Genomic DNA, 15701 nt, shown 5'->3' with positions numbered 1-15701 from the left:
GGTTTTACACTTTTTCCAATGCCCGCCAGGGCTCCCGGCCTGCCCACTAACCTTAAGGTTGGACAGGCAGGTCCACTAATTACATTAATGAGTTCGTCAATGGCCTCAATTGGCCATTGACAGGTCTGAGGGTGCACAGCTGATTCGGTTGAGCCCCTGCCTACCTGAAAATTGAAATGAGGTGGGGTGACGTCGGGAGTTCTGCCCGACGTCATCCCGCGTCATTTTACACATCGGCGAGCGGGCCCTGCCCCCCCGCTCGCCGACCGGGAAATCCTGGTCCATGTGTCTTTTCCACATTTCAAAATGTCCTACACTAACACTGGTGGTTCACATCTTATACTTGGCATATAACTCGACCCCTGTTTTTGGAAGGATTTTGAGAGGCTTCAAAGGACGACTTATACGCCGTGATCTACATATTTTACAAACAGCATGCATTTCCTATGCTTGCAGGAGGTCATGTGGTGCTATTTCCATCATATCGGAAGTTTTAAGCTATAAGGCTCACCATTATTCTTAGTCCTCGGGAAGCTTGGTAGTATTATGTGTCACCTGTTTGATGAACCTAGCCCAATCCTCATGCATTTACTGATGCTATCCATTTACACATTCTTCCCTATTCATGCACCCCCTTGGGCCTAGGCACATGTCCTAGCTGATGTCTTATTTTCCACTCCCAGCCTATTGCACTGGGCCTGAGCCACTGCTTTCTGCCTCATTGTTTCCTCTGTCCTTGGCAGTTTGTATTTTTAAAGTGCTCCCTACACTAATATTAAGTGTGCCTGTTGTACTGGAAACTAGTGAAGGACAAGCCTAGAGGTGGTGGGATGGCGGGATGGCGGGGCAGTAAGAGCTGGGGTTAGCGTCAGCTCCTGCAACAATGCAGCATTCCCTCAATGTGCAAAGAGGAGGATTTTAACTGCGAGTGAATTTATGGCATAATATGATCATATGACTGAACATTATGAAGTAAAGGTACAAGACGCTAGATTGAGCGGGATGTGGGATTTCCTTATTGGAGAGACTGATTACATAGAACCCAAAAGGATATCTAATGCAGGCCTGACATGTGAAACAATGATTTTATGTTATCAAGAAAACTGTGACATATTAAGGGAATGCGTAGCTTAAGTACATCTAGTATTGTATCACATTTAATCCTGAATCTCCAAGAGCTTGTTTGATTGCCATAGAGAGATTTTCCACAGTAATTATGCAAAATAAAATGTACATACTTGCTTTCATCACTGACATCCTCAACAATTTTCCTTTTTTGACCTTTGCCAGGGGCAGCATCAATTTCTTTGGCCATTTGAGCCAGACGGATTTTCTTGAAATCTTCTTGTGTTAGGACTCGGCTTGCACTGACAATTGCTGCTTTGGCTTTCCGTGTTTCCAGGGGCATACTGCTAATCTTCTCTACCTTTTGAAACACAAAACTCTGCTGAAAACACTTTTCGAGAAACATTTCATCTGACCAGAGTTTTATTTCAAACTCTCGCATCTGACAATCAATGTGAAAATGATTCAGACTTACTAGAATGTGTTCTGACCAGATTCTCTACTCGAGATGTTAACCTGCCTTTCAGATGCCAATAATTTGCTGGTATATCTTCAGCATTTTCCTTTTGCTCCTCCTTTGACCTCTGAACTTACTGTGCTTTTTAGCCAGCATAAATATCTTTAGTCCTCTCGCTCGATGGCTGCCTGAGCTACAGCTCCTTCACCACATATACTCTTATCAAACATCTTTCCTGTAGTTCATACTCATTTAAATATTGTATAAACCATGTGTAAATAAGCATATAGATTTATATTGACTTGACAACTCTGCAAATTTTCCACTAGTTTCTTTGCACATCATAATTCTCTGAGCTTGATTCCAGACAGTCTTTTTTTTGCTTTTGCATGTGGAAAACTCTTCTCTTACCTGAGTGATAGCTTTTCTCCCTTTTATTTTGTCCATGTCTAATAACTAGTTAGTAACAAATGCACTGAAGCAGCTTGGATTTTCTATTATCTACCAATATGTGTGGTCAACAATTAAATACATTTGTGTTATCACAAGCACACTTCAAAATCAAATTGACTTACGACAACAGAAAATGCTAGAAACACTGAAAGGCAAATGAGATAAATAGAATGTGTGACTAATTTAAAAGAGTTGGGGGTAAGGCAGGTAGAGAGGGAAACATAAAAAACTAGCAAAGCAGAGCAGACTCTAGGATCCTGGTAGAAGAAATAAAACAGGTCAAAACCAAGGGTGCAACCACCTTGCAGGTGCAGTGTTCCGATGCAGAGTCCCAATCTCAAACACAAACTCAGGAGGGGAAAGAAGGAGCAATTTGGGATGGGGACCACTCTCTTATAAGCACCACAATACCTGTTCATTGAAAGTAAGAATGTCAAAAAATAATTAAAATATGTATCCTGTTCTACAACTTTAAGCTGAGTTGATGTAATATAAAATATGTTATGTCTATGAGGAAAGTTTCCAGCTTACCACCTCTTTCTGCTGCTCTTCATCTGAAGAATGATGAACATCAATCCACCCTTCATCATCTTCATCCTCCTCCTCATCTGTACTTGCACTCTCCCATCCATCTGTAAGACCAAAACATTGATAAAAAAGGAGAAAATAAAATACAAGAGTAAACTAGCAAAAAATATAAAACAAATTCCAAGAGCTTCTACAAGTATTTATAATTGGGGATATTTTATATTGGGGGAAGATGGTGGCATCGTGGTAATGTCACTGAACTAATAAGCCAGAGGCCCAAGCTAATGCTCGGGGGACATGGATTCAAATCCCACCATGGCAGCTGGTGGAATTTAAATTCAATTGAATTGAAAGCTAGTCTCAGTAATGGCGACTGTGAAACTATCATCGATTGTTGTAAAAACCCATCTGGTTCACCAATGTCTTTTAGTGAAGAAAATCTGTCATCCTTACCCAGTCTGGCCTACATGTGACTCCAGATCCACAGCAATGTGGTTGACTCTTAACTCCCCTCTGAAATTGCCTTGCAAACCACTCAATTCAAGGGTAATTAGGGATGGGCAACAAATGCTGGCCTTGCCAGTAATGCCCACAACCCATGAAAGAATAAGGTAAAAATGTAAAAAGGAAATAAATGTGACAGGATAAAATATAATGGGTAATAAGGAAATGTCAAAGATGTTAAACAAGTATTTTGCATCTTTATTCCCAGTAGACGACACAAAGACCACAATAGAAATAGCGAGGAACCAAGGGTTTAAATGAGATTGAGGAATTTAAAATAATTAATACTAGTAAAGAAAATGCAGTGGAGAAATTAGTGATAAAAACCACCTGACGTGATGGCCTGTACTCTAGGGTTCTCAAATAGGTAGCTGCAAAGATCGTGGATGCGCAGGTTAAGATCTTTCAAAATTCCCTAGATTCTGGGGCAGTCTCAATGGATTGAAAAATGACAAATGTAATACCACTATTCAAGGAAGGAGGGAGAGAGAAAACAGGAAACTTTTGGTCAGTTAGCCCGACATCAGTTGCCTGTAAAATTCTGGAATCCATTATGAAGGATGTGGTACCTACTAGGAATTTTTTGAGGATGTAACTAGCAAGGTAAGTATTAGGGAACCAGTGGATGTAGTATATTTGGATTTTCAAAAGGCTTCCGATAAGGTGCCACACAAAGGGTTTTTTTGGCACAGGATAAAGATTCATGGGGTTGAACCATGGAAAGAGGATTGGTTGAAGTACGGAAAATAGAGAATAGGAATAAACTAGTCATTTTCAGGCTGGTAGGCTTTTACTAGTGGGGTGCCTAACTTGATAAAGGAACTGAGTGTAATACATCCAAGTTTACTGACGATAAATTGCTAGACAGAAAAGTAAGCTGCTGGGAGGACACAAAGGGCTAGATTTGCCCATGGGCTTCGGGACCCCAACACTGGGAACAAATGTGGATCCCAAGCCAACACTTGTCAACAGTGAGGCTGGCTGAGTGATCTTCCAGGAGACAGCCTCCTAATAGGCCTCTAAGCTTGCCATCCAATTAAGGACAGTGGGCGGACTTCTGATGCTGCAGGCCCAATTAGAGGGTCGGCAGCTCTGGAGCTTCAGCAGCCCCACCTGGAGAGCTAGGCGCTCTTGTGGCAGGTCAGGGAAAAATGGAGCACCCTCTTAAGAATTGAACATTCAAGAAAATAAACTGTGGGCACAGCAGCCAGTCCATCATTGCGGAAGTGGAACCCCTCCACAGGATGGTCTGTGGCCACAGCTGTAACCCTTGCAGCCCAGCGGATCCATGCTGGGTTTGTTACAGGATGCCAGCAGGTTGCCAGCCTTCCAGTTATGGGCTGCAGCCATGGCACTGGGTAGGGGTGGGTGGGTGTGTGTGTGTGTGTGTGTGTGTGGCAGGGGGTGGGGGGGGCAGTTGGTGTTGGATGGGGAAGGCCGTCCACAACTTGGAAAATCCAGATGGTGTGTGAAGATTTCCTTCAACTGGCCTGGTTGTCTGCCAGTGGCAGGCAGGTAGCGCCAACCCCCCCAGCTCCCTGAAAAAAGGCCAGAGACGGGAACATAGTGGCAGACCAGCATGCCAACCTGGAGCCTGAAATTGCCACCAAGCCATCTCCAAACACTCTTCCATGGCAAAATCCAGCCCAAAGAACCTACAAAGAGATATGGGTTGGTTAAGTGAATGGGTAAGAAAGTGGCAAAGAGAGTATAATGTAGAATATGGGAAGAATGGTAGGAAAAAAATAACAAAACAGAATATTTTTTAAATGGTGAGAAAATAATAAACGTTGGCGACCAGAGGGATTTAAATACACAATAAATGCAGTAAGTTAACATGCATGTAGAGCATGCAATTAGGAAGGCAAATGGTACGACGACCTTCATTGCAAGGGGGTTGGAGGGCTAGAGTAAGGAAATCTTGCTACAATTGTACAGGACTTTGATAAGACCACACCTGGGGCATAATTTTTCCGTTGGCGAGTGGGGGGTGGGACCTGCACGCCAACGCGTAAAATAACGCGCGGTGACATCGGGTGTAACTCCCGATGTCACCCCGCGTCATTTACATTTTCAGGTCGGCCTATTAAGAAGCCAATTCAGCTCATTAAATGGACCTGCCCATCCAACCTGAAGGTTAGCGGGCAGACCGGGAGCCCAGGCGAGCTTGTGAAAAATCAAGAAACTTCATCTGCTGACAGGATGAGGCTTCATGAGGTTTTTAAAATTTTAATGAAAGATTGCAATAAAAGTTATAGACATGTCCCAACTCGTGTGACAGTGTCACTTGAGGGGACATGGCAGGGAAAATTTTTAAACTCCTTTCTTAAAAAATTTCAAAATGGAGCCAATCTCCCTGAGGCAGCACTTAGACTCAGGGAGATATGTGCGCTCTTTCACGTGCATGCGCGAAAGAGCGCACTCCCAGCTGAGGGAATTCCCCCCCGCCTGCACAATTCCTGGCTGACATCATGCTGGGCGGGCCTAAATTGGCCTGCCCACGTAAAAGGGTGGCGCGCCCCCAACTGGGGGCGCTGATCGGGAACCTGCCCACTCCTGCTCTTCCCCCCAAATGGGGGGAAAATTTTTCCCCTGGAGTACTGCGTACAGTTCTGATCGCTTAAGAAAGGATAAATTTGTCTTAAAAGGATGCATTGCAGGTTCACTATGAGGAAAGATCGAGTACAATGAGCCTAAATTCTCTGTAGTCTAGAAAAATGAGAGGTGATCTCATTCAAATGTAAAAGATTCTGAGAAGTGTCGGCAAAGCAGATGTCGAGACCGTATTCCTTGGCTGGAGAGTCTAGAACTATGAGGTCTTCCCGGCACCATGGAGAAGGGACCAGGAGGAAACTTTAGAATGAGTGGTCGAGACTTCTACCCAACACTGTCCCACCCCCAAGTGATCTTGCCATATTTGGGGTGATATCGGCTAGAGCTACCCAGCCAGCAGCAGCAGGTAGCTAATTATAAGCAATTATGGACCCCACTTAAGGCAAATAGTGGCACTTCCAGGATTTTCTCCTCTACAATGATGGCCTGGCAGCTGTGGTCCTACTGATTTTTAAAAGTATGTAATTCTTCAGAGGGCATCTCCAGCTTCAGACGCCCTTGTGGAGTCTTGCCTTACAATGCCCAACTCTCCTGGTGGGGCTACTAGCAGGACATTGCTACAGACCCTCCCATTGATCCTGCTGGTTCCCTGGACCTAAGCACGGTGCTCCTAGAGACAACTTCTTAATTGGCTGCCTTCAGGAAGATCTCAACATTATTCAGGCAGCTGCCACCATTTTCCCCGATGGCAAAAAAACTTCAAAGACGGGAAGAAGATTCCATCCATATTCTCAGCATAATGGGTAGATTATTTAGGACTGAACTAAGGATAAGTTTCGTCACTCAGAGGGTTGTGGAGCTTTGGAATTCTCTATGTCAGAGGGCTGTGGATGCTCAGACATTGAGTATATTCAAGGCTGGGAATAATTGATTTTTGAATTCTAAGGGAAATAAGTGAAATCAGGGTGGGAAAGTGGAACTGAGGTCGAAGATCATCCATGATGTTACTGAATGACAGAGGAGCCTGAGGGGCCACATGACCTTCTCCTGCTCCTAATTCTTAGGTTCTTGTTCCAATGGAAAGTTGACTCAATTGCTAGTTGGCAGAGCTTCCACTGCTGGAATCTAAAACACTCAGGTAAAACTGGTCATTTTACTTTAGAATAACAGCCAGGATAAGGCATTTAACAACCCACTTCGCAGTTAATCAACGCATTTCACAGAACCTCACAGTGCAGAAGAGGCCCTTCGGCCCATTGAGTCTGCACCGACACGTGAGAAACACCTGACCTACCTACCCAATCCCATTTCCCAGCACTTGGCCCATAGCCTTGAATGTTATGTTGTGCCAAGTGCTCATCCAGGTACTTTTTAAAGGGTGTGAGGCAACCCGCCTCCACCACCCTCCCAGGCAGCACATTCCAGACCGTCACCACCCTCTGGGTAAAAAGTTTTTCCTCACATCCCCCCGAAACCTCCTGCCCCTCACCTTGAACTTATGTCCCCTCGTGACTGACCCTTCAACTATTTCCCTGGGAGCTGAGACACAATAGGAAAACATCCTCATTTTCAAAAGTCACAACATTAATCAGAAATTGTACTGCAACAATGCCAGCCTTTTAAGTGAAATGTTTCTCATTAATAAGGAGCAAACATTTGAGGTTAACTTGATAAAGATAGCTTCCAGGCTGGCATCTCCTTAATGAGCTCCTCTCCTTTCCAATTTTATCTCTGATATCCTTCGATCTTTTCCCACCAATCTTCTCACCTCCGCTATTTAAAATTCCATGTGTTCAGTAGTAGGTGCATTTGTTTTAACCTGCATTCCCAGCCCTGCTTGTTCTGGGTTTTTATTATGCACTTTCAGTGACTGGAATGCCTTGTATCACTCACAAGCCACATTCCCCTACTTCCAATCAATCTCACTTCTATCTGCATCTATCCTCTTCCTCAAGAAAAAAACCTCTTCCTCAAGTCATGTGCAATTACACTTCCGAGCTGCAGATGCGGCTGCTCATTCACCATGATATTTCTGCAGATGTCGATCCTTTTAACCACTCATTCACTTCCACCAGTCCCCAGTAAAACCTTTACGTCCATCCTGGTTGTTCACCCTGGCGCAGCCACCATATTTACCCATTCAAATCCAAGGGAGATATCGGAGTGTGCTCAGCACTGTTTTCACCATCCATGATCGGATATAGCTGGATTGCTTCAAGCATTATTGGGCCTCAAACCCCTCCCCCCCACACCCTCCCAAGCAAAAACCACTGACAGCCTCAGGATTATTCTGGAGAGCAAAGGTAACCGTTAACTTCTTTTTTCCAGAATTTCACTGATTACCCTGTAGTCTTAGACTTCTCATCGTCTAAAAATTAGAGCCAGACCTTGTGGGAGTGAAATTAGGAAGCACTTCTACACACAAAGGGTGGTGTAAGTTTGGAACTCTCTTCCGCAAATTGCAATTGATGCTAGATCCTTTGTAAAGATTAAATCTGAAGTTGGTAGATTTTTGTTATCCATTTCCCCATATTAAGATGTAATAGGCAAAGGGAAGTATAGGTCATAGATCAGCCATGATCTCATTGAATGGTGGAACAGGGTCAAGGGGCCAAACGGTCTACTCCTGTTCTATTGTTATCTTCTCCACTATCAGTGAGTCCTGAACCCTGCTCCCTGTCTCTTCCACCATCACCTCCAACACTAAATGGGAGAAGCTCATGTCACCAAGGTTGAAACAATTTGTTCAGCTGCCTCTCCTTCTCTTAGCTCACCAAGTCAAGTTTCTCCCCAGCTTCTCTCCTGCTCTAGCCCTGAACCTGAAGTTAGTTTCTCCCTTAGCTCCATTCATACCTTCTCAGAGCTCACTTTGTCCATGAGTTCCATCTACTGCTCATTTAGCCTTATTCCCATTCAACTACTAACCACTCAACTTTCCTTCCTTATCGCATGATATTTAACATTGTAATGGTTCTCTCTCTGCAGGTACTGTCCCTTTCCTTTTCAAAACCATTGTCATACCACCTTCTCAAAAAAATACCATTCTCAACCCCTCCTTCCTTGCAAACTACTACCCCACCTACAACCTACCTTTCCTCTCCAAGGCCCTCGAACATTTTGCCTCAGAAATCCAAGCCTGGTTTCTGAACTCCATGCTTAAATCTCACAAATCAGATTCCGTCCCTTCCACAGTACTGAAACAGCCTTAATCAAGGTGACAAATAACATCCCATGTGGCCTCTGTCTTCAATCTTTGTATAGCCTCTGACACAAAAGATCAAACTGTCCCCCTCCTTCTGTTGTCCAGCCCAATGAGAGGCCCCTCACTAGGTGCCACCTATCCAATCACAGCTAGCGCATTTCCAGCAATGGCTTCTTCCCCCACCCCCCCCAACAATGATATGCCCTTGGTCCTTTCCTCTTCCTCATCTACATTCTCTCCCTTCTATCTCCCCAAGTTCCTTTCATTTATGACCCTCCTTAAATCCCACCCCTTTGTCCAAACCTTTGGTCGCTAACCTCCACCCCTCCAAGTTTCCTTCTATGGTTCAGCATCCAATGTTTATCTAATTATTCCTCTGTGAAATGCCTTTGGACTTTTCTCTACATTAAAAGGTGCTATATAATTAAAGTTGTTGTTAATGCCATTCAAACACTTTGATCCTTATCATTGCACGATGTAATTTCCAAGGGAAAATGAAACAGACTAAGCAAGCTTATCTTCAATTCTACATCTTGTATACAAATTCACTGAAAGCTACTGAGACATTGATGACCAGACAGCTTCACATCCTGAACTAGTTAGAGATAGTGACAATTAGCACTACCAGACAAATGCTGGGGGACATAGCAGAGACTTACCATCATCCTCTTCACCCGCCTCTTCCAGCACTTCTGCTCCTGGGATGTAGTTTTTGGAATCCAGTTCACCATATTCATGACATCTGGCTTCCTTTGAGGCTTCTGTAGGTTTACCCTATCACAAATATACATGTCCAGTTTGATAACAATTTCAAGCAATTTTTCCTTATGCCACAGTACCATTTAATAAATGTCAACATTAATTCTTTGCAAAATATGCCCTTTAGTGTCTTTGCTCTTTACCTATATCCCACCTTTGTTGTCCAGTACAGCTTGCATTCTCTGCTTCACAGTTTCTTCCCCTTCCTCATCTGAGACATTGTTCCCTTGCAGATACATGGAACAGGCACGTTTTTTTTTAAAAATAAAGGACGCATCACATCTTGCAAGAGGTCAGAGCACCTTAAATCATGATCTGGGTGCCCTGTTATAATGGCAGCAGTTGATTTAATTGCCTTAGAGGGAAAATGCCTCACTAGACCACCTCAATTATAATGTACTTCCACTCGCTTGTTGAAATGGAGCAGACTCCTATTCCAGAACACTGGTGCTTAAATTGGTGCCTGGATTGGCCAGGAAGCTAACACTAGTTACTTGGCTGTGAACTGAAGAAAATAGCGATGTAAGTTAGCAATATTAGTTGGCTTCAAAGTCAGCCTGCAGTGAAATGTTAAGTTCACAACTATAATGTGATTTATGACTCAGTCTGAGAGAACCTCTCCACACATTACACGCACTACAAGAATTGCTCAGCACAGGAGGTGGCTATTTGGCCCATAGAATCTGTGCCAGCTTTTTCGAAGAGCTATCTAGTTAGTCCCACTCCATACCGCCACCTCTCTCTCAACCCCTGCAGTGTCTGTAAATTGTCAGATATCCAGTACGAGATGAGAAATTTCCTTCAATTAAATATTGGGAAGACTGAGGCCATTGTCTTCAGTCTCCACAACAAACTCCGCTCCCACATCACCAACTCCATCCCTCTCCCTGGTGTCATAATGGTGCGGCGTATTCATGTGTGATATTAATCTTTAATTTCATTGGCTGGTCAAATATATATTGAACTTCTTTAAAGAAAGGGCAAGTCTTGACACATGTCCTCACCCATTGTAACACTGGTAACTGTGTCATATTTGATCCTGAGATGAGATTTCAACCTCATATCCATGCTATTTCCACCTCTGAATTATTACCCATTTCCACTGCTGCCTCAGCTTGTCTGGTGCCAAAACCCTCACCCATGCCTTTGTTACCTTCGACTATTCCAATGGACTACTAGCCAGCCTCCGACATTCTACCCTCTGTAAACTTGAGGTCATCTAAGACTCTGCTATCCATGTCCTAACTCAGACTAAATGCTGTTCACCTGTTCACCCATCACCCATGCTCAATGACCCACACTGGCTCCTCATTAAATCATGCTTTGATTTAAAAATTCTCATCCATGTTTCCAAATCTCTCCATGGTTTGGCCCCTCCCTATCTCTATAATCTACTCCAACCCCCCAATCCTCAGAGCTATCAGCACTTCTCTAATTCCGGCTTAAGCATCCCATATTTTAGTCACTCTGCCCTTGGCTACTATGTCTTCAGTGGCCCAGGGCCCTAATCTCTGGAACTCCCTTCCTAAAACTTCCCACCTCTCGACCTCACTTTCCACCATTAAGACACTTTTTAAAATGCACCTCTTTGACCAAGCTTTTGGATATTTGCTCTAATATCTCCTTATGTGGCTTAGCATCTTATTTTGCTTTTAATGCCTCTATGAAGCATCTTGGGGCATTTTATTACATTAAAGGTGCTATATAAATAGAAGTTGTTGTTATTCCTGCATTTTTTTTTGCTCCTTCAAGTATTTCTCCAATTCCTTTTAGAAAACTTTTATTGAATCTGGCAGTACATACCAAATCCTACCCATTCAAAAAAAGCATAATAATGTTTTTCTTGATATCGCTCTACTTCTTTTGCCAGTCATCTTAAATCTGTGTCCTTCGGTTATCGACCCTTCAGCCACTGGAAACAGTTTCTCTTTATACCCTATTCAAACCCTTCAAGACTTTAGACACCTCTATCAAATCTCCGCTTAGTCTTCTGTTCTAGGAAGAACAACCCCAGCTTCTCCAGTCTATTCAGGTAACTGTAATTTCTCATTCCTGGAACAATTCCAGTAAATCTTTTCTGTATCCTCTTCAAAGTTTTCATGTCTGTTGTCAAAATTCTTACCCTGTCTTTCTTGTGCAACATCTGAGGGTTCATTGTTCTAAAAAGCTGAATCAAGCATCTGGCAGACATCATTACATCTGGGAGAAAGAAAAGAACTTAAGAATGCATGGCCTAAAAAAAAAGACACTCGTCCTATCAAATTCACATGTAGAGTCTACTTGATTATGGACCCTACCACATTCACTTAATCCCAGCAGCAAATTCTTCATAAGTACCCACATTCCCAAAAGTAATCAAGCAAAACTTCACAAAGAATGCACATTTGCTATCTGATCCTGGATAGCTGATCTCCAATAAAGGTTTGCCCCATCCTTTCCCCACTGTCTCAGCAGTAGAGGAAACAAGGTGCTCTGTTGACAAGCAACTGAAAAACACTAAAAAAAGAGGATGGAGATATGGAATATGGAGGAAATTACATTATCCTGTTGTAAGATCGGTATGGGTTGTGCAATACCAGACCTGGCAGCATCTGCTGATGACTTGCTATCTGAAATGAAGTGTTTCCTTCTCCAGCACTCGCAATTCTCACCTTGGTTAGTACAATTTCCGTCAACAAGTATAAAAAAAGGAACGCTCCAGAAACAAGAAATGGCAGAGCCAGGGGCAGGATTTTGGAAGCCTGCCAGAGGCATGAATGGAGGCAGGTGGGCTGGGAACTTTTCAGCACCAGCTGGCATGCCAGTTTGCCAGCAGCTTCCCACCTCCGGGCCATTTTTAAGGAGGCAGGTCAGGTATGGTGACAGTTACCTGCTGCCGTATCAAGGCACTCTCCCTCCACCATGGTGGTCTGGCAGGTATAGCCATTTCTTTTTTAAAAGTTTGTACAAAGGGCTGAGAGGACACCTCCATCTTGAGGTGCCCTCTCTCTCTCCCTTAGTTGCATCAGGAGGCTGCAGCTCCTTCAGCACTAGGCAGACACCTACTGACCTTCTTGCTTCCAGAGCCCACCTGCCATCATTAATTGGACGGTGAGCGCGACCTTTGGCCACTAATTGGCAGTTCCTTTGAATATCGTGTCGGGTGACTATTTCTGATATTAAGCAGGGTTGGGACCCTGATTTGATCCCGATGTTGGGATCCCGACCCCAAAACAAAAATCAAGCCCAGGATGTCTGCAGTCACTTGCATAACATTTCCAGGAACCCACCCAAGTGTCTACTTAACAGGTGCCTCTTAGTTGACCATTTTAGCAAAACAATAAATTACCAATTTATATGAGCCAGGTCTCATAAGCTCTGACCTACTGACAGCTATGTCATTGAAAATTTGCTAATAACACATTAAAAGTGATAGGTTAGCACACACTGAACTCACACATTGTTATGGGTGCAAACAATCTTAAAATGCTGCTGCTTCTCCTCCTCTGAAGCCAAACATAACCAGCAATTTAAGAGTACCCTGGTTCAGCAATGATAAAACTGACCTGAACCTTTCAACATAATGACCATTATACTTTGTTGCCTGAAAAGGACAAAGTTCTAACTTAGCAGAATTGTGCATTCCATGGTTTAAAGCTCTTGCCTTTTAAAACTAGAGCAAGGCTGTTCAGGGAGGAAATCAGGAAGCACCTTCTAAAAGAAAGGGGAGTGGACAATTTAAATTTTCATGATTGAGGACAATACATTTTTGGTATGTGAGGGTATCAAAAGATATAGGACAAGTCAGGTAAATGGATTTGTGGTATAGATCAGTCATGATCCAACTGAAGGATTTAAAAGGCTCAAGGGACTGAATGGCCTATTCCTCATCCCGTTTAAAGAGTCAAGAAAGAAAGAGTTGGAAAGTTTTAACTACTCAGAACACCAGAGACATGGCCAATCGAGTATTATTCTGTGCAGTTTTGGTCCCCTTCATCTAAGGAAGGATATATTTGCCATAGAGGGAGCGCAATGGAGGTTCACCAGAATAATCCCTGGGGTGGCGGGATTGTCATGAGGAGAGATTGTGGAGACTACTGGGTCTGTATTCCCTAGAGTTTCTAAGAATGAGAGGTGACCTCACTGAAACTTACAAAATCTTACAGGGCGTGACGGGGTGAATGTAGATAAGGCGTTCCCCCTGGCTGGTGAGTCTAAAACCAGGGGACATAATCTCAGGATATGGGAAGAGATGAAGAGGAATTTCTTCACTCAGAGGGTGGTGAAGCACAATCATTGAGCATGTTCAAAACAGAAATCGACAGATTTCTGGAGAATAATGGCACCAGAGGATTATGGGATAGTGCGGAAAAGTGGTGTTGAGCTAGATGAACAGCCATGATACAAATGAATGGCACAGCAGGCCCGATGGGCTGAATGACCTACTCCTGTAACTTTGTTGCTAAACTGATACTGTATTCACACATGTGGACTTCTAACAAGGATTGCTGTGTAGCCCATTCCTCATGTAGTTATTGCATTAACCATAGCATAGTGCAAGACAACTCTAACACACAATTACAGGTGAGAGATGATCCAAGAACATCAAAACTAATAGCCATAAAAAAGGCATCCAATGTATGATGCCAACCTGTTGCCATCTTTGACCAAAGTCTGAATTCAATCAATGGAATGTTGTTCAGAAATCCTCTAAAAGGTCTCCAAAATTGTGCCCATCCAACACCACTGTAGAAACCGTATTCAATTTAGATCAGGGTGAAATTAAAAGGTCATGGTTTATGCTAACAGCTGTTTCAATTGAGTTCATAAATCAAGCAGCTTGAATTGATCAGCCTATTAAATGCCACATCGTAGACCTATGGCCCTTAAATAAAACATATTACTGAAAATCTGCCAATAAATCAGCTGAATCTATTTGGAGCGAATGTAGGTCTTATTTTAAGTTACAGCAAAAATTATTTTGCCAATTTTTAAACAAGCCTATAGATACAAATACCTTATTCCAGCCTCAATCAAAATGGCCTGGATTTTGCTATAATAATAACGATGAGGCTATCAGCACTATCCGTTATTACAGGATAAAACTAGACTTAATTTCTGGCACATGCACAGTTAAATGTGAAAGCCAGAAGTTGCTGTCAGAGATATCCTGCTCCTCCACAGGGTGTGCTGTTGCAGACCTCACCTACAGACTTGGGAGTGACATTATTAATGGCCTGAATTTGGGGTAATTACCCACAGGTTCAACACTAAAAATGGCTGAAAAGGTTAGGGCTAGTGCATTCAAGAGAGAGTTTTTTCAAATGGTGTAATATGCAATAACTACTGCTGAACAAACTCTCTGGCTCCGAAAAACAATTTTTTAAATGTAAATGTGGGGTCTCATTCCCTCAGAAGAAAATTAGTGTTGGAGATTTGAAAAAAAATTTAAATTTAAAAGTTATAAGGGGGTAGATGGGAATGTAGAACATGAAACACAAACAGGTCAGCCATGTTCTTACTGAATGGCAGAGTAGGCTCGAGAGGCGGAATAGCCTACTTCTGCTCCTATTTCATATATGTAAAAATACAGTTTTGTCTCTTCATCGCTCTCCATTAATTTTTTAGTTCCAAATATTTTTTTAGCTTCCCTGTGGATGATTTAAATCTAATTAATATTTTCTGTTTATTTACTGGTTTAGCCTCATTGTAGCTTAGGGAGGATTTTTCAATCTAATTGTGCCCTGTTTGCCCTGTTCATAGATGCCACAGATCCCCTGTAAAGGGCACTGCATTGAAACAGACACCAGATTAGTAGAAAGCTCCGCTAAAGTCTGTGAGCAACTGTTATTTTTTTTCCCTACCATGGGATGTGGGCATCACTGGCTAGGCCAGCATTTATTGCTGTTAGGGAGAAATTAAAAAAGCTAAAAGAGAATACAGTAAGAATTTACTGAAAAACCCTTAAAATCTCCAGGCAGACATGGCTGCTAAACATATTAAGAGTTGAAGATTACCAGATGAACATTGCACAGCCTTGAGAGCCAGACTGGAGACAAAAGTAGGACATAAATTAGATTAAGTGTACTCCCCTCTCACATAGGGAAGGGGCAGATGGTTTTAGCTTAGATATGGGAAGACGAACAATGAACAAAGAGGGGGCTTTATGAAACACAAACAATCTTGAGCTGTGGGAACCAA

General features: G+C 42.9%; 1 protein-coding gene across 2 annotated transcripts in view; it reads right to left on the bottom strand.

The window, feature by feature from the left end:
* The window catches only part of sdad1 (SDA1 domain containing 1), a 92617-nt gene that overhangs the window by 8038 nt on the left and 68878 nt on the right, over positions 1 to 15701 (bottom strand). For both annotated transcript variants that reach the window (XM_078544124.1, XM_078544126.1), the window contains exons 15-18: positions 11644 to 11720; positions 9422 to 9536; positions 2507 to 2607; positions 1239 to 1426 (exon numbers count right to left, since the gene is read on the bottom strand). In XM_078544124.1, coding sequence (XP_078400250.1) covers positions 1239 to 1426; positions 2507 to 2607; positions 9422 to 9536; positions 11644 to 11720 — 481 coding nt within the window. The remainder of the gene's footprint in view (positions 1 to 1238; positions 1427 to 2506; positions 2608 to 9421; positions 9537 to 11643; positions 11721 to 15701) is intronic.

This window comes from Cetorhinus maximus, chromosome 1 (genome assembly GCF_964194155.1).
Source record: "Cetorhinus maximus chromosome 1, sCetMax3.hap1.1, whole genome shotgun sequence".
In the NCBI taxonomy this organism is placed as follows: Eukaryota; Metazoa; Chordata; class Chondrichthyes; order Lamniformes; family Cetorhinidae; genus Cetorhinus; species Cetorhinus maximus.
The sequence above is the reverse complement of the archived record's forward strand: the minus strand, read 5'-3'. Positions and strand labels throughout refer to the sequence as shown.